This window comes from Amia ocellicauda, chromosome 7 (genome assembly GCF_036373705.1).
Source record: "Amia ocellicauda isolate fAmiCal2 chromosome 7, fAmiCal2.hap1, whole genome shotgun sequence".
Classification (NCBI taxonomy): Eukaryota; Metazoa; Chordata; class Actinopteri; order Amiiformes; family Amiidae; genus Amia; species Amia ocellicauda.
In genome coordinates, this window is record NC_089856.1 from 832,501 (window position 1) to 855,000 (window position 22,500).

At 50.3% G+C, this 22,500-nt stretch overlaps 3 protein-coding genes across 4 annotated transcripts in view; 2 read left to right on the forward strand and 1 right to left on the reverse strand.

Annotated features, from left to right (window-relative positions):
- The window catches only part of LOC136752448 (N-acetylmuramoyl-L-alanine amidase), a 3,394-nt gene extending 2,509 nt beyond the window's left edge, over positions 1-885 (forward strand). The window contains exons 4-5 of the mRNA XM_066707771.1: positions 400-694; positions 784-885. Coding sequence (XP_066563868.1) covers positions 400-694; positions 784-828 — 340 coding nt within the window. The 3' untranslated portion in view covers positions 829-885. The remainder of the gene's footprint in view (positions 1-399; positions 695-783) is intronic.
- A 163-nt stretch (positions 886-1,048) lies between these two features.
- On the forward strand, positions 1,049-18,780 carry rasal3 (RAS protein activator like 3). Of its 2 annotated transcripts, XM_066707769.1 has the most exons (18): positions 1,049-3,240; positions 4,209-4,327; positions 4,937-5,021; positions 8,835-8,896; positions 9,135-9,220; positions 9,365-9,503; positions 12,139-12,237; positions 12,520-13,197; positions 13,435-13,579; positions 13,705-13,849; positions 14,021-14,257; positions 14,460-14,661; positions 14,858-14,949; positions 15,175-15,502; positions 15,686-15,793; positions 16,111-16,301; positions 17,682-17,766; positions 18,142-18,780. In XM_066707769.1, the coding sequence occupies exons 1-18, from the start codon at positions 2,616-2,618 to the stop codon at positions 18,274-18,276; spliced, it is 3,561 nt and encodes a 1,186-aa protein (XP_066563866.1). In that variant the 5' UTR covers positions 1,049-2,615; the 3' UTR covers positions 18,277-18,780. The 2 variants fall into 2 exon arrangements, with proteins under 2 accessions (XP_066563866.1, XP_066563867.1); XM_066707770.1 differs by lacking the exons at positions 1,049-3,240; positions 4,209-4,327; positions 4,937-5,021 and adding an exon at positions 5,728-6,322.
- Positions 18,781-19,291: 511 nt separating this feature from the next.
- The window catches only part of LOC136753422 (A-kinase anchor protein 8), a 9,829-nt gene continuing 6,620 nt past the window's right edge, over positions 19,292-22,500 (reverse strand). The window contains exons 7-14 of the mRNA XM_066709497.1: positions 21,861-21,883; positions 21,658-21,703; positions 21,439-21,547; positions 21,143-21,284; positions 20,941-21,034; positions 20,656-20,783; positions 20,437-20,532; positions 19,292-20,228 (exon numbers count right to left, since the gene is read on the reverse strand). Of these exons, the coding sequence (XP_066565594.1) occupies positions 19,923-20,228; positions 20,437-20,532; positions 20,656-20,783; positions 20,941-21,034; positions 21,143-21,284; positions 21,439-21,547; positions 21,658-21,703; positions 21,861-21,883 (944 nt within the window). The 3' untranslated portion in view covers positions 19,292-19,922. The remainder of the gene's footprint in view (positions 20,229-20,436; positions 20,533-20,655; positions 20,784-20,940; positions 21,035-21,142; positions 21,285-21,438; positions 21,548-21,657; positions 21,704-21,860; positions 21,884-22,500) is intronic.

Genomic DNA, 22,500 nt, shown 5'->3' on the forward strand with positions numbered 1-22,500 from the left:
CATACCATGCTGAACAAATACTGCTTTTTCCTTTGTGTGTGTGTGTGTGCGTGTGTGTGTGTGCGTGTGTGTGCGTGTGTGTGTGTGTCTGCGTGTGTGTGAGTGTGTGTGTGGGGGGGGGGGGGTTGGTTTATGTGGGTTACAAACTGGTAATTACAAGGTTGTGGTTTATGAGGACATTGCCAATGTCCCCATAATTCAAATCGCTTAAAAAACATACTAAATTATGTTTTTTTGAAAATGTAAAAATGCAGATTTTTTTTTATGGGGGTTAGGTTTAGGGTTAGGGGATAGAATCTATAGTTTGTACAGTATAAAAGTCATTATGTCTATGGAGAGTCCTCATAATGATAGCGGCACCAACATGTGTGTGTGAGTGTCTGTGTCTCTGTCCGGCAGTTTCGTGGTTGGCTCTGACGGCTACGTGTATGAGGGCCGGGGCTGGCTGTGGCGGGGTGCCCACACCAAGGGCCACAACTCTCTGGGCTACGGGGTCAGCATCATCGGGGACTACAGCACCGCCCTGCCCTCGCCCCACACCCTGGCGCTGCTGAGGGACAGCCTGGCGCAGTGCGCGGTCCGTGGCGGGCGCCTGGTGGACAACTACACCATCCACGGCCACCGCCAAGTGGTCGACACGTCCTGCCCAGGGGACGCCCTCTACTCTGAGATTAGGGGCTGGCAGCACTACCAGGTGAGACATAGGGGAGGAAGAGAAGTCACCACGCCCCGTCTCCCACAGTCAGCGCTCCTGACCCCACCCCCTGTCTTTAACTCCAACAGGAAGTTGAGCCGAAGCCGCAGACAGGGGGACAGACAGCGCCGTGACCTGGACACTACTTGCCTGAAATCAGCTTCTGTGTCATTAAAATACTCAGCATGCTTGCACTGGAGTTATTTTATTGTCTATATCTTTGTTGCTATGATAATCAGAAGAATCAGAAGAGATCAGTCAGTGGGTTAGATCTGCTGTCTCCTGCACCTTGGCACGCGATGGGTTATTTCCAGTCACTCTGAGAGAATGGTTCAGCAGGAAGTGGCTTCTCGAGCTGAGACTCAGACCTGACTCACAGGAAGCACATCTGCTGTGACAGGAAGTGCAGGTTATCAGTGTCAGAAAAACCCTAGAAAATAATGCATAGTGTTATTACTCTACCTCAGCACCACTGACACCATACACTGACTGTCTGACACACTGACTGACACACTGACTGACACACTGACTGACTGACACACTGACTGACACACTGACTGACTGACTGACTGACACACTGACTGACTGACACACTGACTGACTGACTGACTGACACACTGACTGACACACTGATTGACTGACTGACTGCACAACCCTGCTGGATTGGACTGTGTCTCTCAGGACCAGGGATGAGACACTGCTGGACTGGACCGGACTGTGCCGTAGCTGTAAGACATCTGACAGTGTTTGAACGGTCCTGTGAGTCTGGGGCGTCACACACAGAACAAGAGAGCAGCTCTGCGGTTTCCTCCTGAAGCTTCATCTCTCACTCGCGCCGCGCCACGTCTCACTCCAATTGGCTGACCTGGGGCGTCATGGCAACAGCCACTTCCTGCCCAAGAAATAGGTAGATAGAGAAATGTGTGCAGATGTGTCTGAAGAGAGAGAGACGGGGGATGGGTAAACATATCTGGACCCATTTTTAATAACTTTTAATTAGAGAAAGGAACAGACTGTGAGAAGTCCCAGAACAGATTGCAGAGAGAGAGAGCGAGGGAGCGTGAGAGAGAGGAAGAGGGAGGAACAAACACTGACGAACAAGAAAGAGAGAGAGAGTACACGAGCTGCAGCAGAAAGAACGACGGATCCCAAGAGAGAGAAGAGAGAGAGACAAACGGACGGACAGACAGGATGTGATTTGGGGTAATGGCGCAATCCCTCAAGCTGTAGAGCGACAGAGAAGAGACGAGGGAGAGAGAGGGAGACAGGTGTGGACAGGGAGATATTGAAGTTGAGGACGACAGAAACAGAGAAAGAGAGCGAGAACAAGGGAGCGGGGGGAAGCAGAGAGAGAGAGATCAAAGAGAAGGGAAGAAGACGAAAACAAACGGAGATTTCAAAACCACAGAGAGTAACCGTTACAGAGGAGAGAGAGAGACGGAGAGATAGAAAGAGAGATAGACATAGTGACAGAGAGACAGAGAGGCGCAGAAGGTGTGGAGGACAAAAAAAATCCAAAAGGTACGAGAGAACTTGGAACAACGAGTGGACGGAGGAGAGGAGGACGTACAGACAAGCAGAGAAGTTAACTGCAGAATTGTTTCAAAGGGAGAGAGAGCAAGAAAGAGAGTGATTGGGGGAACAGGGGGAAAGAAATAGTGAAGAGTAACTGACAAAGAGAGAGAGAGAGGGCCGTGGAGAAGAACAGGGGAAAAACAGAGACAGGACAGAAAGAGAGAAAGAGAGTGAGAAACAAAGGAGGTACACAGAGACACAAACAGAAAGAGAGGGAGAGGGGAGGGAACAGGAGGGAAAAAGAGACAGGACAGAAAGAAAGTGAGGAAGACAGGCGATACACAGAGACACAAAGAGAGGGAGAGAAAGAGGGAGAGAGAAGGAGAGAGAGGATCCTCGGTGCAGGATGGGCACTAGCAGGGAGATGGAAATCGAGCAGGCCGATCCGCAGGTGCCTGAAGACGCCGGGTCCTTGGAGAAGGCCGCCCAGCCGCCCCCCAGCCCCGCCAACGCCAACGATGACCCCGAGCCCGAGGCGGCGGGGGTGGCTGGGGAGGACGCGTCTCTGCTCCGCACCTACAAGTGGCACACAAGCACGGAGGGCAGCGCCGGGGCGGGGCTGGGCGTGGGGGGCGGTGGCGGCGGCGGCACCCCGTCCAAGTGGGCGAAGATGCAGTCCTGGCGTAAGGCCCTGAGCGAGGACCCCAGCACGGACAGGATGGCACTCTCTAGCAGGTCGGAGGAGCCCAAACAAGATGTGAGAGTGACCGCCACCGCGGGGCTTCCCAGGAAAAACCCCTTCCGCAGAGCCCTGTCCGAGCCCCCGGGTGCCCTCCACACCGTCAGCAACCCCCCGGGCGCCACCGGCGCCACCGGCGCCACCGAGGGCCAGGCGCCCCCCCAGCAGAAGGGCGCCCTGTTCAGGAAGTACCTGCGCTCCATGTCACAGAAGTTCAAGAGGCCAAAGGCGACCCGCGGAGGGCAGGGTGGCGGAGCCGGCGGAGGCAGCAGCACCCCCTGCAGTCCTGAGGGTGAGGGGCAGTTATTATACTAAAGTCTGTCTCTGTCTCTGTGTCTGTCTCTCTGTCTCTGTTTTTCTCTCTGTCTCTGTTCGTCTCTGTCTCCCTCTCTCTCTATTGTGTATGACCCTAACTGTCTCCATCCATCCTTTCTGTCCCTCTCTCCCTGCCATTTTGTCTTCACTTGTTCTCCCTCTCTCTCTCTATCTCTGACTTTACTTTGAAGTCTGCCTGTGTGTCTGTGTGTCTGTCTGTATTGATCTCTCACCCCCCACAACAGGCCACAGTGCAGCCCACAGCACAGAGCCTCAATCAGCAAATCAGCCAAGTGATCAATCAATCAATTAGTGGATTGTTTGATTTAGATAGCGCCTTTCACCCAGGATCAATCTGGATATAGTTTAGTTTTTTTAGATATAGTTTTCTCCTTATATCTGTCCATTTGATGGATTAGTGAGTTTAATAATCATGTATTCGCTTTCCATGCAAATAGAGTAGAAGAGTAAAAATTTGACTGGTTAACTTTGCTGCTTTTTGCATTTTGACATCTAGTGGTGAGTTGGAGGAATCGCATGTTTTTTGTTTATATATTGATAGAAGAAGTGTAGTCAGGAGAAAGAGAGAGAGAGACAGAGAGGAGTAGAGATAAAGGAGGGAGAAGGATGGCATGTGAGAGGGAATGGAGAGAGAGAAACTGTATTTATCTCTGCATCTTTGTGTATCCATGTGTATTTGTTCTCATATATATGTGTGTATATGTCTCTGTGTGTGTGTATGTGTGTTTATATCTGTGTATATGTGCATATGTGTGTGTGTGTATTTGTGTGTGTTTGTGTGTATTTGTGTGTGTATATGTGTTTGTGTATGTATTTGTGTGTTTCTTTGTGTGTATTTGTGTGTGTGTATATGAGTGTCTGTATATGTGTGTGTGTGTGTGTGTATAACATGCCCTGACCGGGTTCTTTGCTGTGTGTCCCCAGTCGCACCCCTCCCAGCCCCTGCCCGCTTCTCCTGGACCCCCCAACAGGAAGTGCCGGTCTGGGACATCAGCAGCTGCTCCCTGCAGGATGGACAGATCCTCATTACCAGAGACGAGGAGGTGAGAGAGTCACCGTCACACCCCCCAGCACTGTGGCCCTATACTACACTATACTACAGTATACTATACTGTACTGCACTATACTACAGTATACTATACTGTACTATACTACACTATACTGGACTATACTATGCTGGACTATATTATACTGCACTATACTTACACTACACTATACTATACTATACTGCTCTATACAGTACTATTCTATACTATACTCTTGTATACTATTCTGTACAATACTGTACTATGCTTTACTGTGCTATACTATACTGTACTATACTGTTCTGTACTATACTGTACTATAGTCCCTACAGCTCTGTAGTGAAAAATAAACAGTGCTATTGTATCCACTGGACTTCTCACATGATTATTATTATTATTATTATTATTGTTTATTTGTTTATTTATTTATTAGCAGACACCCTTATCCAGGGTGACTTATATAAGAGCAATACAAAGTGCAGATCAAAACATAATATAATTATAAGTTCAAAATTACACGAGTGTACAGGAAAATATACAGTTCATACAAAGTACAAGTCCTACGTCCTAGATTGTGCAGACAGGTGTGGATGTGCAGACACTTGACCTCCTTTCTCTCCCTGCCAGCATATGACACGGACCCGGAACCGCGTGAGCAGCTGCCTGTCCAACCTGAGCCTCCAGAACCTCACTGAGGACCGCGGCCCTCTGGGTCAGTACTGACACACTCACACACACTGAGACACTCACACACACTGACACACTCACACACACTGAGACACTCACACACACTGACACACAGACACACACACACTGACACACTCACACAGACACACTCACACACACTGACACACTCACACTGACACACTCACACACACTGACACACTCACAGACACACACACTGACACACACTGAGACACTGACACACACTCACACACACTGAGACACTCACACACTCACACACACACACTCACACACACTGACACACTCACACTCACACACACTGACACACTCACACACACACACTCACACACACTGACACACTCACACACACTGAGACACTCACACACACTGAGACACTGACACACACTCACACACACACACTCACACACACTGACACACACACACTCACACACACTGACACACTCACACACACTGAGACACTCACACACACTGACACACACACACTCACACACACTGACACACTCACTGACTCACTCACACACACTGAGACACTGACACACACTGAGACACTCACACTGACACACTCACGGAGACATTGATACTTATTATTATTATTATTATTATTATTATTATTATTATTATTATTATTATTATTATTATTATTATTGGTGGTGCTGCAGGTGTCTTTCCGTAGATGAAACCCGATCACATCTGTTTATGGAATTAGGAGTTGAAGCAGGAAGCGTCACTGTGTATCCGAGAGGTAGCCGCTCACATCTGAAAGCCCAGCTCTGTGCGGAGCGTCTCTAGCCGCGAAAGGAAGTGTTGACGTCACACCGCGGCATTTCCTTTGATGTTGAGATAGCGGGGCGAGGTGGTGCGAGCAGAGCGAGGACTGTGCGCATGCGCGTCGCTCTGTCTGTCTGAGAGAGGGTCAGAGACACAGAGACAGACATACAGAGACACAGAGACAGACATACAGAGACACAGACAGAGAGACTGAGAGAGAGACACAGACAGACAGAGAGACAGAGACACAGAGAGACAGAGATAGAGAGACACAGAGAGACAGAGAGAGAAATAGAGCGAGAGAGAGAAGAAGGAAGGGAGGGACGCAGATAGAAAGATAAAGAAACGGAGAGAGAAGAAAAAAGAAAAAGAAAAAAAAGACAAGTTGTAAAGAAGGCGAGAGAGAGAGGTGTCTGGACAAGGATAAGATGCTGTGAGCTGGTGTTAAAACTCTCACTGTTTCACGCACTGAGCAGTCTGATTGTCAGTGTGTAAAAATGCTTGGGTTCAAACGTTGGATAATGTGTGGAGCCCCCGCAGGTAAGATCAGAGTTTTAAACCCCTCATGTTGATTGATTGATTTAATTGGTTGATTGATTAATTGGTTAATTGATTACTTTAGGTACGCTTAGTGGCTTTCATACACTTCTTCAGGATTCTTCAGGAAACGAACTCCACATCTCACCCAATAGCGTGTAGTTTTGACTGTACAGTACCAGTTCACATAACATGCGCATTTATATGTATCTGTTCATTGACTTATTGTTAACGGTAACATCAGTACTTTTAACACTATTGGATACTGGGGTATATTCATCAAGGGAGCTACACCAAGCTATTTCTGTATTCTTTTTCTGAATGGAATAAAATACAAGTAACATGCCTAGACAGAGCTACAATTTGATCTAAAGATGCTGCGTGTGAGCGAGTCATTTCTCAATCATTTTGTGGCTTATTTGTGCTTTTGTTTGTGTGAGAAAATAAGTCAGAAATAACTAATTGCTATAAAACCCCTTCATTTAATGTATTATGTAAAGTAGCACTATATGTTTAGAGGTATGGCAGGGGCAGTAACATACTCCTAGATGGATATTTGGGGGGGGGTGTTATTGTGTGTGTGTATACAGGCTCGGCAGCGCATCACTCATTATAACATCATATGTGTTCAGTAACTGCACAGTGTGTTTAAATACTGGATGCGTTCATGACACAGACAATCGTCACAGACTGTGAAAATGAATTGCTTTGCCGGTCAGATTTGTACACATTATTATTATTATTATTATTATTATTATTATTATTATTATTATTATTACTATTATTATTATTATTATTATTATTATTATTATTATTATTATTAATAATAATAATAATAATAAGAAGAAGAAGAAGAAGAAGAAGAAGAAGAAGAAGAAGAAGAATATTATTTCTTTCTTATCAGACACCCTTGTCCAGAGGCGACTTACTAAATTAGATTAGATTAGATTACTAAATACAGTGCAGTTCAAAGCATAATATATTTTTACAAATTCAGAATGTATACGAGATAGTCAACAGCATATATAAGGTCTTTCATCCTAGATTGTAGAAGCTAATAAGTGCAGACAAGATGTTATGTCACAGTTAAATCCAAATAAACAATACAAGTGCTAGTAATGAAAGCAAGAGTATGACAAAACATTGTATAAGTGCAATCTTACAGGAGAGTAAATGACTAAATTACAAGTAGAGTCTGAAAACTTGTCTTGAGTAACCGGAAGGAGGTCAGGGACTCTGCTGTTTTGACTTCAGTGGGAAGGTCGTTCCACCACTTAGGAGCCAGGGAACATCCTGCACCACATGAGCACCCGTGTGTTATTGGGTTGTATCAGAAGTAGACTGTCACATGTGTTAGACTACTGCATGTAGCTGCTTTATTGCCATCATATGGATGTGTTATTGTGCGTGTTATGCTGCCATTTCTTATATGCACTAAACATGTGCAATGTAAATATCCGATGATTTATTATTACAAAACTAACCAAGTTCACTTGATTATTGCAATGTGAACACAAGTGATCTGAGTCCTGAGAAAAAACGGAAGTGAACCACGAAAACGAACCCTCAGCTGATCACGTTTGGATGTGTGAGCAGCTGCACACTGATGTTTCAAAGCAAACGAACCGAACCGAGTTGGTTTGAAACAAGCCCAGTCTGAATGGGTGGCAAGTGAAATGCCCACTGAGGTCAAGTGGAGGACCAGTCAGGATGTGATTATTATGGAAGATTCACTTGTGAAAAGCTGCAGACACTGTGGATAAGATCTGAGTTCATGAGAACTGTCAAACTACAATCAATGACATCATCGCTGCACTGACACACTGCACCCCACCGACCAGAGAGAGAGGGAGAGCCGGGGAGTAGGAGAGAGAGAGAGAGGGAGAAGAGGAAAGACAGTAAAATATATATAATATATGTGTTCACTCACTCACTCACTCACTCACAAACAACATATGCGTCACAGGGCAGACCGTTGCTGGAGCTCAAACCACATCCTGTATTTATTCTGGCTGAAACACTAGAGCACACCCCTTTCAGAGAGCTGGGAGTGCAGGGGCAGCGGCCTGCAGACCCGACAGGGCCCACGCCGCGCCACCCCGGTCCCGGGACTTGTGTGCATCAACTAGTCTGCTAAAACGGAAACGCTATAGGAAATGAGCGGCTCCCCCCCAAGGCCTCAGAAAAGCGAGATAGCGATCCGGGAGACTCAGAATTATATCTTGATGACAGTTAGAAAACAAGAAACCGCAGAAAACAAATTAAAATAAATTACAGGAAAACACAGTGATCTGAAAATCACTCCTGTTCTGAGCTGTTGTAGAAATAACCAGTTCGCTCATGAATCACTTTGATTAGGACATCTGACAGACAATGGCCATTAGTTAATCATATTTGAATATAAAGGCAGAAAATCCTGGCTGCTGCTGCTGACAATATTTAAATCACCAGCATCATCACTGATCGTTTATGTAATTGTTGAATTGGTTAATTGATGGATGGCTGTGTTTTGCAGAGGGGTCCCATGACAGCGCCACGACAGGCCAAAGGCCAAAGTCCACTGAGGGGGGGGTCAAGGTGAGTCACCCAATTCTGTATTTATACAAAATACAACGGCACCTGTTTAACAGCACTGACCACCTGCAGCAAAGTCCAGTCCAGCAGGGTCTCGGCCCTGGTCCCGAGAGACACAGTCCAGTCCAGCAGGGTCTCAGCCCTGATCCCGAGAGACACAGTCCAGTCCAGCAGGTTTTAGGAGAAATTCAGTAATTGAGATTAAAAGCTGTTTTCTCTTTCTGTCCGTTCTGTGCTGCAGGGCAGGATCATCCGGCGCCTGAAGCAGGTGCCCCTGCGGAAGAGTTCCTCACAGCTCAACATCGAGGGCAGGGCGGATGGGCCCAGGTACTCGCCTGTCAATCACAAGATCAACTAATCAAATCACTCAATCAGTCACTTAGAAACCAATCCCAAAATCAAGTTCCCTCCCTCAACTATCTTACCCCTCTCTCTCTTTCTCTCTCCCTCTCCCCCTCGCTCTCTCTGCAGGTCGGTCAGTCCCCACGGCTCTCGGGAGTCTCTTGCCATCCCGGTGAGCGCGGCGGATAGCCTGGACCTCAGTAGTGACCGCAGCACCGTGGTGCGGCCCGTCCACAGCTCCATCCTGGGAGAGAAGTACTGCTTTGAGGTCAGTGAGTCATTCACTCGGTCACTCAGTCAATTAATCCATTCTGTGCTGTGTGTGACTCTGTGTTGTGTTGTGTGTGACTCTGTGTTGTGTTGTGTGTGACTCTGTGCTGTGTTGTGTGTGACTCTGTGCTGTGCTGTGCTGTGCTGTGCTGTGCTGTTCTGTGCTGTGTGTGACTCTGTGTTGTGTTGTGTGTGTCTCTGTGCTGTGCTGTGCTGTGCTGTGCTGTTCTGTGCTGTGTGTGACTCTGTGTTGTGTCTCTGTGCTGTGCTGTGCTGTGCTGTGTGTGACTCTGTGCTGTGTTGTGCTGTGTCTCTGTGCTGTGCTGTGCTGTGTGTGACTCTGTGCTGTGTCTCTGTGCTGTGCTGTGCTGTGCTGTGTGTGACTCTGTGCTGTGTTGTGTGTGACTCTGTGCTGTGCTGTGCTGTGTGTGACTCTGTGTTGTGTGTGACTCTGTGCTGTGCTGTGCTGTGTGTGACTCTGTGTTGTGTTGTGTGTGACTCTGTGTTGTGCTGTGTCTCTGTGCTGTGCTGTGCTGTGTGTGACTCTGTGCTGTGTCTCTGTGCTGTGCTGTGCTGTGCTGTGTGTGACTCTGTGCTGTGTTGTGTGTGACTGTGCTGTGTGTGACTCTGTGTTGTGTGTGTCTCTGTGTTGTGTTGTGCTGTGTGTGACTCTGTGTTGTGTGTGACTCTGTGCTGTGCTGTGCTGTGTGTGACTCTGTGTTGTGTGTGACTCTGTGCTGTGCTGTGCTGTGTGTGACTCTGTGTTGTGTGTGTCTCTGTGTTGTGCTGTGTCTCTGTGCTGTGCTGTGCTGTGTGTGACTCTGTGTTGTGTGTGACTCTGTGCTGTGCTGTGCTGTGTGTGACTCTGTGTTGTGTTGTGTGTGACTCTGTGTTGTGCTGTGTCTCTGTGCTGTGCTGTGCTGTGTGTGACTCTGTGTTGTGCTGTGTGTGACTCTGTGCTGTGTTGTGTGTGACTCTGTGCTGTGCTGTGCTGTGTGTGACTCTGTGTTGTGCTGTGTGTGACTCTGTGCTGTGCTGTGTGTGACTCTGTGTTGTGCTGTGCTGTGTGTGACTCTGTGCTGTGCTGTGTGTGACTCTGTGCTGTGTTGTGTGTGACTCTGTGCTGTGCTGTGCTGTGTGTGACTCTGTGTTGTGTTGTGTGTGACTCTGTGTTGTGCTGTGTCTCTGTGCTGTGCTGTGTCTCTGTGCTGTGCTGTGCTGTGCTGTGTGTGACTCTGTGTTGTGTGTGTCTCTGTGTTGTGCTGTGCTGTGTGTGACTCTGTGTTGTGTGTGACTCTGTGCTGTGCTGTGCTGTGTGTGACTCTGTGTTGTGTGTGTCTCTGTGTTGTGCTGTGCTGTGTGTGACTCTGTGTTGTGCTGTACTGTGTGTGACTCTGTGTTGTGTTGTGTGTGACTCTGTGTTGTGTTGTGTGTGACTCTGTGCTGTGCTGTGCTGTGTGTGACTCTGTGTTGTGCTGTGTCTCTGTGCTGTGCTGTGTCTCTGTGCTGTGCTGTGCTGTGTGTGACTCTGTGCTGTGCTGTGTGTGACTCTGTGTTGTGTTGTGTGTGACTCTGTGTTGTGCTGTGCTGTGTGTGACTCTGTGTTGTGCTGTGTGTGACTCTGTGTTGTGTTGTGTGTGACTCTGTGTTGTGTGTGACTCTGTGCTGTGCTGTGCTGTGCTGTGTGTGACTCTGTGTTGTGTGTGTCTCTGTGTTGTGCTGTGCTGTGTGTGACTCTGTGTTGTGCTGTGTGTGTCTCTGTGTTGTGCTGTGTGTGACTCTGTGCTGTGCTGTGCTGTGTGTGACTCTGTGTTGTGTGTGTCTCTGTGTTGTGCTGTGCTGTGTGTGACTCTGTGTTGTGTGTGTCTCTGTGTTGTGCTGTGCTGTGTGTGACTCTGTGTTGTGCTGTGTGTGACTCTGTGTTGTGTTGTGTGTGACTCTGTGTTGTGTGTGACTCTGTGCTGTGCTGTGCTGTGCTGTGTGTGACTCTGTGTTGTGTGTGTCTCTGTGTTGTGCTGTGCTGTGTGTGACTCTGTGTTGTGCTGTGCTGTGTGTGACTCTGTGTTGTGCTGTGCTGTGTGTGACTCTGTGTTGTGTGTGACTCTGTGCTGTGCTGTGCTGTGCTGTGTGTGACTCTGTGTTGTGTGTGTCTCTGTGTTGTGCTGTGCTGTGTGTGACTCTGTGTTGTGTGTGTCTCTGTGTTGTGCTGTGCTGTGTGTGACTCTGTGTTGTGCTGTGCTGTGTGTGACTCTGTGTTGTGCTGTGTGTGTCTCTGTGTTGTGCTGTGTGTGACTCTGTGCTGTGCTGTGTGTGTCTCTGTGTTGTGCTGTGTGTGACTCTGTGCTGTGCTGTGCTGTGTGTGACTCTGTGTTGTGCTGTGTGTGACTCTGTGTTGTGTGTGACTCTGTGCTGTGCTGTGTGTGTCTCTGTGTTGTGCTGTGTGTGACTCTGTGCTGTGCTGTGTGTGTCTCTGTGTTGTGCTGTGTGTGACTCTGTGCTGTGCTGTGTGTGTCTCTGTGTTGTGTTGTGTGTGACTCTGTGTTGTGTGTGACTCTGTGCTGTGCTGTGTGTGACTCTGTGTTGTGTTGTGTGTGACTCTGTGTTGTGTGTGACTCTGTGCTGTGTGTTCCCAGGTGATTAACTCAGAGGGGAGTCACTGTTTCAACTGCAGCTCTGCAGCAGAGAGAGACCGCTGGATAGAGAACCTGCGGCGTGCAGCACAGCCCAACAAGGTACAGCTCCCTCCCTCTCTCTCTCCTGCCTTTCTCCTCCTCTCTCTCTCTCCTCCTCTCTCTCTCTCCCACTGCCTAGTGCCCCACTCACTCACTTCAAATTCAAATTCAAAAAAGCTTTGTTGCCATGACCAATCAGTGTGGCCAAAGCATTGACATCTCTCTCTCCCATCAGTCTTTCTCCATCCCCCTCCTCCTTTCCTGCTTTCTCCCATCCTCTTCTCCCCACCCATCTCTCCCATCTCTCCTATCACTCCCTCTCTCCCTCTCTCTCTCCTCCAGGACAACTGTGAGCGCACTGAGAACGCTCTGAGCCTCTGGGTGAATGACGCCAAGGACCTGCAGCCCAAGAAGCGCTACTACTGCGAGCTTCACCTGGACGGCACCCTGTACGCCCGCACCACCAGCCGGCCCAGCACCAAGAGCCCCGTGGCGGGCGGCGGTGGGGGCGGGGGCAGCGGCGGAGGAGGAGAGGGAGGAGGAGACGGAGGGGGAGGGAGCGGCAGCAGCGGGCAGCTGTTCTGGGGGGAGCTGTTTGAGCTGGACAACCTGCCGCCCGTGTCCCAGGTCACCCTGCACCTGTTCCGAGACGAGGAGCCCAAGAAGAAGGGAGGCAGCGGCGGGGCGGCCAGGGAGGACACGCACCACCCCCTAGGCAGCGTGGCCATCCCCCTGGCGCAGATCTCGGGCCGGGTTTTCCAGGAGAGCTGGTACCGCCTGGTTCCCTACGCCGCCACCTCCGGGTCTGCCGCCGGCTCCAGCCAGGCCTCCATCCGGGTCAAAGCCCGCTTCCAGAACCTGCGGGTGCTGCCCATCGAGCGCTACAAGGAGTTCGCCGAGCAGCTGACGTTCCGCTACGCAGAGCTGTGCCACGGGCTGGAGCCGCTGCTGAGCGTGCGCGAGAAGGAGGAGCTGGCCGGCGCGCTGGTGCACGTGCTGCAGAGCGTGGGCAAGGCCAAGGTGTGGGGGAGGGGGCTGGGGAGCTGGTGTAGAGAGCCTCGGAAGAAGGAGGAAGAGGGGATGGCGGGACAGAGGCAGAGGGAGAGGCAGGGAGCGAAGGCTGAGCGCCACAGATGGAGTAGTTGGCATTGTTGGCATAATGTGGGCACATGTGCAGTTCCTGGCAGCACCCAGGAGGGGTAGTGTTGGCTCAGCATTGGGTGGTGTTGCTCACTGTGTGTGTGTGTGTGTGTGCAGGAGTTCCTGGCAGCACTGGGCCAGGCGGAGCTGCAGCGCTGTGGGGACAGAGAGACGCTGATCTTCCGGGAGAACACTCTGGCTACCAAGGCCATCGACGAGTACATGAAACTGGTGGGACAGAAATACCTGATCGACACTCTGGGTAACTATCTGTGTGTCTCTCTGTGTGTCTCCATGTGTGTCTCTGTGTTTCTGTGTGTCTCTGTGTCTGTGTGTGTGTGTGTGTGTGTGTCTGTGTGTGTGTCTCACTGTTTCTCTCTGGCGCAGGGGAGTTTGTGGGCCGTATCTGCACCTCGACTGAGAGCTGGGAGGCAGACCCCAAGAAGTGCCACCCCTCCGAACTGCAGAACAATCAGAAGAACCTGAGGGAAGGCTGTGAGGAGGCGTTCCAGAAAATCACTGAGACTTACAGGTGAGAGAGAGGGAGAGAGAGAAGAGTTAACAAACGAAGAAACGGTTTTCTCAAAGTGTGTTAGAGATCATACACATCAATTAATCTTTCTATCCTTCCCCTCCTACCCCAATCCACTCTCCTCCCCTCTCCCCTGTCCCGCTCTCTCTCCTCCCTCCCTCTATCTCTCAGTTCGTTCCCCGTGGAGTTGAATGAGATCTTCTCCGTGTGGCGCGAGGACTGCGAGGTGGCGGGGCGGGGTGCCGTGCTGGAGCGCATGATTGGTGCATCCTTGTTCCTGCGCTTCCTGTGCCCCGCCCTCCTCAGCCCCAGCCTGTTCGGCCTGGCCCCTGCCTACCCCGGCCCCCCAGCCCTGCGCGCCCTCACCCTCACCGCCAAGGTCATCCAGAACCTGGCCAACTTCACACCGTGAGTCTGCGGGGATGGAGGGAGAGGGAGGAGAGGGAGGGAGTTTCAAATATCCTGAATTTTAAAGAGATGCACCTCGCATTCACTGACCCCTCAGTTAGACACACAAACCCATCTAACCCTCACCCTCTCTCCAACCTCTCCTCTCCTCTGGCCTCCTCCCCCTCTCTCTCTCTCTCTCCTCTCTCCCTCGCTCCCTCAGGTTTGGCGAGAAGGAGGAGTACATGCTGTTCATGAATGGGTTCCTGGAGTCCCACTGGGGGGCCATGCGGGGCTTCGTGTCCACAGTGTCCAGCCCCGATGGACAGCTGGACATGGCGCGCTTCGACGGCTACGTGGACCTGCCCCTGCGACTGGCCGTCCTGCACCGGCTGCTCACCCACATCCTGTCCACCAAGGACCAGGTGAGACAGGGAGGGAGGGAGAGAGGGATGGCTGGATGGAAGGGTCAGTGATGGGGAGGGAGAGAGAGGAACCTGCTCATTGTTTATTACAGCAGCAAATTAATTGTAATCTCTATTCTGCTCTATCCCCTCCTTCTGCCACACCCACCTCCCTCTCTCCTCTCCCTCCCTCCCTCCCTCTCTCTCTCCCTCCCAGGTCACCATCGACCAGTTGCACCCTCTGCCGTCCATCCTGAACCGCATCTCTGACTGCCTGGGTCCCACCGAGCCGCGCATCGCTGTCAGCTGGTACGAGAGGGACAGAGAGGGAGAGAGAGGGGCTTAGGAAGATGGGAGGAGGGTGAGAGGGAGGTAGTTCACTGAAATGGCAGGACATCTAAACAAACCTCTGATCACAATCTTCCCCTTCCTCTCTTCCCCTTCTCTTCTCCCCCTCTGTTTCCCCCGATCTCACCCCCTTTCCATCCATCTTCTCCCTCTCTCTCCTCTCTCCTCCTCCCTCTTCTCCCCCAGCTCCCTCACAGAGCCCAGCAAGCCCTGCTATGTCCCACCCAAGGACTTGTGCAAGTACAGCCCGATGCACAACTCCATGCAGCTGATCTGTGGGGGGGTAGGGGGACCGGACGGGGCGGGCGGGGCCCAGCCGGGGTTGCTGGGGGCGAAGGAGAGAAGGCGGATCCAGAGGACACAGAGCGTCCCCGAGAGGGATCGCACCCGGCGCCCACCCCCGCGCAGACAGATCAGCACGGAGAACCTGTCCCTCAGCCAGCAGGACCTGCAGGGTGACGTGGGGAGGACAGACGGCCGCCCACTGGACATCACACTGCCCAGCACCCGGCAGGTAGGAGAGAGTGAGGAAGAGGGCAGGACAGGGAGGTTGGGACGGAGGCCGAGGGGGAGAGAGAGGATAAGAGGGAGAGGGAGAGAAAGTTGTTAAAGCTGGACATGTCAAATTCTGTTCTCTCTCCCTCCCTCACCCTCTCTTTTCTCTCTCTCCCCTCTCCCCCTGTTTGTGCCCTCTCAGCCGTACGGAGGGAAGACGCAACCGGCCCCGGTACCGTGGATCAGGGACAGTGAGAGAGACTCTGCGCTGGACAAGGCCGAGCACCAGGACCTGAGCCTGCTGGACAAGGTTCACTTCGTTACTGTTATTATCATTATTTATTTCATAGCTGATGCCCTGGGGGACTTGGTCAGGGAAGGGGGTCCGGGGCGTGCCAGTGAGAGAGACCACTCGGGCGAGGGTGGAGAAGGAGTGGAGCGGGGGTGCAGTGCTCTGGAGGTTGTGTCAGGAGAAGAGGAAGCAGCAGCAGTATTGTTGTTGATATTATTGTTTGGTTATCCATTCATTGGACGGTCTCTGATTTCTCACTCTCTCTCTCTCGTATCCTCTTCCCATCTCCCTCCCCCTCTCCTGCTCTCTCTCTCCCTCTCTTTTTCCTCTCTCAGCATGAGCAGGAGTTATGTGAGCTGCGTGTGTGTGTGGACCAGGTGACAGAGAGGGACCTGGAGCTGGCCAAGAGGCTGGAGGACTTCATTGCGCAGAGCCAGGACCAGCATGCACTGCTGCAGGCCGAGCTGCAGGAGCTGCGGGGACAGCTGGCGGCCAAGGAGGAGGAGCTGGCCACTGCCACCTTCAGGTGGGAGGAGGGAACTGCAGGAGGGAAAAACAACACACTCACAACAGCACCATTCAGTCCAGTCTCACCCAAACCTGTTAACCAACCATCCACCACCAAACTATATCACACGACCAAAATAGAATGCAAGACAACACATAAGAACATAAGAACATAAGAAAGTGTCCAATCGAGAGGAGGCCATTCGCCCCATCGTGCTCGTTTGGTGTCCATTAATAACTAAGTGATCAAGGATCCTATCCAGTCTGTTTTTGAATGTTCCCAAATTGCCTCTTCAGCCACATCGCTGGGGAGTTTGTTCAGATTGTGACGCCTCTCTGTGTGAAGAAGTGTCTCCTGTTTTCTGTCTTGAATGCCTTGAAGCCCAATTTCCATTTGTGTCCCCGGGTGCGTGTGTCCCTGCTGATCTGGAAAAGCTCCTCTGGTTTGATGTGGTCGATGTCTTTCATGATTTTGAAGACTTGGATCAAGTCCCCACGTAGTCTCCTCTGTTCCAGGTGAAAAGGTTCAGGTCCTCAGTCTCTCAGTAGGACATTCCCTTCAGACCTGGAATGAGTCTGGTTGCTCTCCTCTGAACTGCCTCTAGAGCAGCGATATCTTTCTTGAAGTGTGGAGCCCAGAACTGTCCACAGTATCCAGATGAGCTCTAACTAGTGCATTGTACAGTCTGAACATCACTGCCCTTGTTCTCAATTCTACACTTTTGACAATATACCCTAGCACTGTGTTTGCCTTTATTATTGCTTCCCCACATTGTTTGGATGGAGAAAGTGAGGAGTCCACGTAGACTCCTAGGTCTTTCTCATGCGTTACTTCATCTAGTTCTATTCCTCCCATAGTGTCATTATAGTGGACATTTTTGTTACCTGCATGTAATACCTTGCACTTGTCCACATTGAATTTCATCTGCCAGGTGTCGGCCCACAACTGAATATTATCTAAGTCCCTCTGAATAGCCTGTGCTGCCCAGATTGTATCTGCTGAGCCGCCAATTTTAGTATCATCTGCAAATTTGACAAGTTTGCTAACTATCCCAGAGTCCAGATCTGGGATAGTTACAGACAAGCTATAGCACCCCAACACAACACAACCCCCTGCCACACTACTTGCCCAGCCCATGCCAGCCAACCCAACCAGATAACCAACCCACTCCAACAGCCAGCTCACCACCAGGTCACCTATTAACCAACCCACCTGCCTTCCTGATTCCAACTCTACCAGACAGACAGATACCTGCCTCTGCAAAACCATTCATTCACTCACACCCTCTCTCCATCTCTCCTGCTCCCTCTCTCTCTCTCTCTCTCTCTCTCTGTCTCTTTCTTTCACTCTGTCTCCTTTGCTCTCTCTTCCTCTCCCTCACTCTTTTACTCTCTCTAGGCTGAAAGTGATAGAGGAGGAGAGGGAGGAGGATGAGAGCAAGCTGAGTGTTGCTGTGGCAGCAGCAGAGAGGATGGACTTTTTGGTGAGAACAATGGGGGGGGCACTGTCTGACAGGGTTCAAAGGTCACTGCTTTAATGTGCAGTGCGGTGTAGTACTTGCAGTGTGTAATAGTATATTGTAGCAGAGGGTACTCTGTGCGGTGTGGTGATGAGCTGACAAGTGTTGACTGACTGACGGACTGATAGGCTGAAGTATTGATCATTGTTCACTGTATTGACTCTGTACTGACTCTGTATTGACTCTAGAGATCAGTGTTCTGCAATATTTATTTTCCACGGCCACGAATTTGGCCTTATTAGTGCACAACAGGCATTCTACTCATTAATGTTACTGTAAAGAGTGATATTTGACAGTGCACTGACAGTGTATTGACTCGGTGTCAATGCTGTGTTGCAGGAGAGGCAGCTGGTGGATCTGCTTGGTGAAGTGCAGCAGCTCAGGGCATCCCAGCAGTGTGCCCCCGCCACCTCAACGAGACATGGGTCCGAGGGAGAGTCCAGCCTGGAGAATGGCCTGGAAGGGGGGTCCTAACCTCCGACCCCTGACCCCTGACCCGAGACCCTGCTGTACTGGACTGGACTAGAGTTCTCTTCCGAACCAGGGTTTAACAATGTGACTTTAAGTCTGCACACCGTACTGTGGCTTGACTTAACATTTTATCATTTTTACACATACATATATTTTAATGACATTTAAAAATATCTGCGCTCCTTCAAAGCAGCTGAACACACAGAGCGACGCAGCGCCCGTGGCTGGAGCGTCCTGCAGGAGGGGTGTGCACTGCGTCCGGTGACCGGTGGCTGGCGCAGATTGATGAGGTCACAGCGCTGCAGACACGCTCCTCTGACGGCAGGGGACTTTGAGGTTTATAGGCATTTCCTTTTCAGGGACGATCACAGGTTTTTTACAAATATCTGTTTTGCAGGAAAGAAATCTCTTTATATATATATATATATATATTTTTTTTTTGTATATGCAGGTAGTTTTGTAACTACAAAATGAAACAAATAAAAACCTTTAAGGACGAAGAGAAGAGACTCATGACTTATTGACTTGTTTCTGTAGCCTGACTAGTGCAGTGTAGTACAGCTGCCCTGGACTGGACTGTGTCTCTCAGGACCAGGGAAAGATACAGAGTCCAGAGGCAGGGCTAGGACTGCAGGACAGGGTATCTGTAGAAAGGCAATAATAATCCATGTGCCTTCAATCAGAACATTGTCCAGCATGGGACAGTACAGCCTGCACAGGGCCAGACCAGCACAGAGCAGCACACACACACGCACACGGCAGCATAGAGTGGACAATCAGCCTGTCTCTGGACTGAGGCAGCAAACCAGAGCCCCCGGAGATGACCCAGGACACCACAGGGAGAGCCACAGGGGCAGACAGACAGACAGATACGCACACACACACACACACACACACACACACACACTCACAGACACACACACGCACACATCCAGCTGTGAAGCTGCAGGTCTGGCCGCCGCGCCGCCCTCAGTCATAACAATAACAATAATAATGAAATAAAAGCAGTTATACAGAGAAAATCAAACAACTTGTTTCTTTTAATGTACATGCTTAGCAATGAACAATACAAGTATTTTACAGCCCCGCCTCCCGCGCACGGCCACACAGCCTCCTCTCTCCCCGTCCCCGCACACACTGCGCACCTGTTTTGGTATCTTAGGTTGAATTGGAAAGACTAAAATGATTGTAATCGTTATTCATATTTACAGTACAAACTTCTGTTTATGACACAAACAAAGACTCAGACATTCCCAACTCTAATAATGATAATACGAACAAATAGTGTTGCTTTCAAAATATTCAGGGTCAGTTTTTGTAAAATACACAAAACAATAACCTACCTTATCCTCACACACGATCTATTGTTGTTATTATTATTAGAGTTACTGGGTTATTTTTCAATTAAGTTGGGTACTATTGTACCGGAGCAATTTTATACAGGAGAGTCACCTGGACTGGACTGTGTCTCTCAGGACCAGTGACACAGTGTCAAAAGTTGCCCAGTTTAATTTAGCAGGGTCTGTATGTAAACACACTCGCACACACACATACACACGCAGACATACATATATCTAAGAATGTTAATGTGTGTATAATAATTTTTCTTACATGATAATAAAATAAACAATTTAACACTCTTTCCAGGATTATGCCATGGGGTTCTCCTCCTCTTCCTCCTCCTCCTGTTCTTCCTCCTGCACCTCTTCTTCCACTCCTCCTTCCCTCTCTCCCTCCACTGGCACCCCTCCCTCCCTCTCTCTTCCCTCCGCGAGCGCTCTGCATTCTGGTGCTGCCCGGGTTGCTGTGGGGGCCTCCCTCACTCCTTCCTCTCTCTGTCCCTCACTCTCCCCCTCTCCCATTTCTCCCGGTGCCTCCTCGGCCTCCCTCGCGGCCCCCGCGGCTGGCGCCCTGCCCTCCTCCGCCTCCTGATCCTCTGTGAACGGGTCCTCCCCCTGTCGAGGTGGAGAGAGAGAGAGAGAGAGAGACAAAGTAAAACCCACCATTCATACCAGTGGAAGACAAAAAAAATCCTTGAATCTTGAGATATGGAAACACAACACTCAAAGCCACACCTCCTCCTTCCCACAGAAACGGACAGCAGTGTGTTTAACGCCAGTGTCACGGGGGGGCAGGAGAGTGGCCGAGTGGAGCACGCCTCACCTGCAGGTAGCGGTCCAGCATCTTGCTGATGTTGCTGTTGTTCAGGATGCTCTTGGCAATGGGCAGACTGGACTTCTTAAACTGGTCTGTGATGCTCTGGAACAGAACCAGCACCGAGAGATGTGAGTGTGTGAGTGAGTGTGAGTGAGTGAGTGTGAGTGAGTGTGTGAGTGTGTGAGTGTGTGAGTGTGTGAGTGTGTGAGTGAGTCACTTGTGTACCTTGCGGTTGTGCACGTGCTCTTGTGAGGACAGGTGTCTGTGCAGCAGGCTGCGCTGGGCCGGGATGATCATGTCACAGGCCCGGCAGTGCGCCGCCTCGATGCGCCGGCACCACTGCTCGTCCACGCCTGCTCGTTAACCAATTAACACAGACCAATTAACCCATTAACTCACTTACTGGCTGCCAAGTAAGAGGGAGAGGGAGAGGGAGAAGCCAGAGAATGGAAAGAGAGAGAGCGAGAGGGATGGGAGATAGACAGACAGAGAGTGTGGGGGGTGCGTTACCAGAAAAGGGGTCTTGCTTGGGCGGGGGAGGGTCCTTGTCGAACAGCCCCTGTCTCTTCTTCAGGATCTTCTTGTTGCGGTTCACGATGTACTCCTGGGGGAGCACACACAGCTGACTGACACTGCTATTACTGCTGGCGTCAACAACGGGGTTATTACCGTTGTTGTTGTGTGTGTGAGAGAGAGAGAGAGAGTGTCAGACCTGCAGGAAGCGCACAGAGCCTTCTGGGATCTTGGAGGACAGGAAGCGACAGATCTCCTGGTGGAAGCGACTCTGAAGGTGGGTCTGGATCTCGGCCTCCTCACCCGTCCTGAACTTACAGAGAGAGCAGGCGAACTGCATCCTGCACCGGGGGGGAGGGGGAGAGACGGGGAGGGCGCCCAAGTTAGCCTCAATTTATATTCCCATTCTCCAAAGGAAGACTGTTCTGTAAACATATATATATTTATTAATGCATTTATTTATGCTAATTATTTCCCTTCCTCCTCCGCTGGTACCTGTGGTCTTTCTGTCGTTTCTCTTGCTTCCTGCGCTCCCTCCTCCTCCTCTTGGCCTCTTCATCTTCCTCCCCCTCCTCCTCTTCATCCTCCTCTTCGTCCTCTCCAGCTGCGAGAGAAAGAGAGAGAGAGAGAGAAAAGGAGGAGAGTGGTTGTTTAAGAAAAGGGACAATAAAAACAATAATGACAATGACAGTAATAACTCAGCAGGACACGTACGCCGCCTCCTCTTCTCGGCGCCTGGCCCAGCTCTCTCCTCCGCGGGCTGGAAAGACAGGAAAGGACAACGGTCAGAGACCCTCCACTGCCGGGACGCAGTGCCTCCTGCTGGCTGCAGTGTGTCAGCGCAGCACCTGTGATGTGTCCCCAGACAGCTGCTCCTGCTCAACCCCCCGCTGGCAGCAGGCCTGGGGGGCACTCACCTCATCCTCGTGGTCATCCTCATCTAGGCAAGCAAGAAAAGACAAAAAAACAATAAATCAACCAATTAAGCAATTAACCCATCAATCATTCAATTAAGCAATCAAACAAACGCTCAGTCAATTACACCACCACACACAAATATTTCATATTGGTGTCCAGGTTTGTGGTATTGCAGTGTGATACTGTTGTTGTATTGAGTGTTGTGTGAGTGTTGTAGTGTCTCGGTGGTGTTGTGTAGCAGTATTGTTGTATTGAGTGTTGTGTGAGTGTTGTAGTGTTTCGGTGGTGTTGTGTAGCAGTGTTGTTGTACAGAGTGTTGTCTGAGTGTTGTAGTGTTTCGGTGGTGTTGTGTAGCAGTGTTGTTGTATAGCAGTGTTGTTGTAGCGAATGTTGTGTGAGTGTTGTAATGTTTCGGTGTTGTTGTGTAGCAGTGTTGTTGTGTCGAGTGTTGTGTGAGTGTTGTAGTGTTTCAGTGGTGTTGTGTAGCAGTGTTGTTGTGTAGCAGTGTTGTTGTATCGAGTGTTGTTGTAGCGAATGTTGTGTGAGTGTTGTAATGTTTCGGTGTTGTTGTGTAGCAGTGTTGTTGTGTAGCAGTGTTGTTGTATCGAGTGTTGTTGTATAGCAGTATTGTTGTGTAGC

Coding starts and splice junctions, on each gene's coding strand:
- rasal3 (XM_066707769.1), top strand. CDS start 2,616: ATGGGCACTAGCAGGGAGATGGAAATCGAGCAGGCCGATCCGCAGGTG. Junction 3,241..4,208: donor CACCCCCTGCAGTCCTGAGG/GTGAGGGGCAGT, acceptor GTGTGTCCCCAG/TCGCACCCCTCCCAGCCCCT. Junction 14,258..14,459: donor AACCTGGCCAACTTCACACC/GTGAGTCTGCGG, acceptor TCGCTCCCTCAG/GTTTGGCGAGAAGGAGGAGT.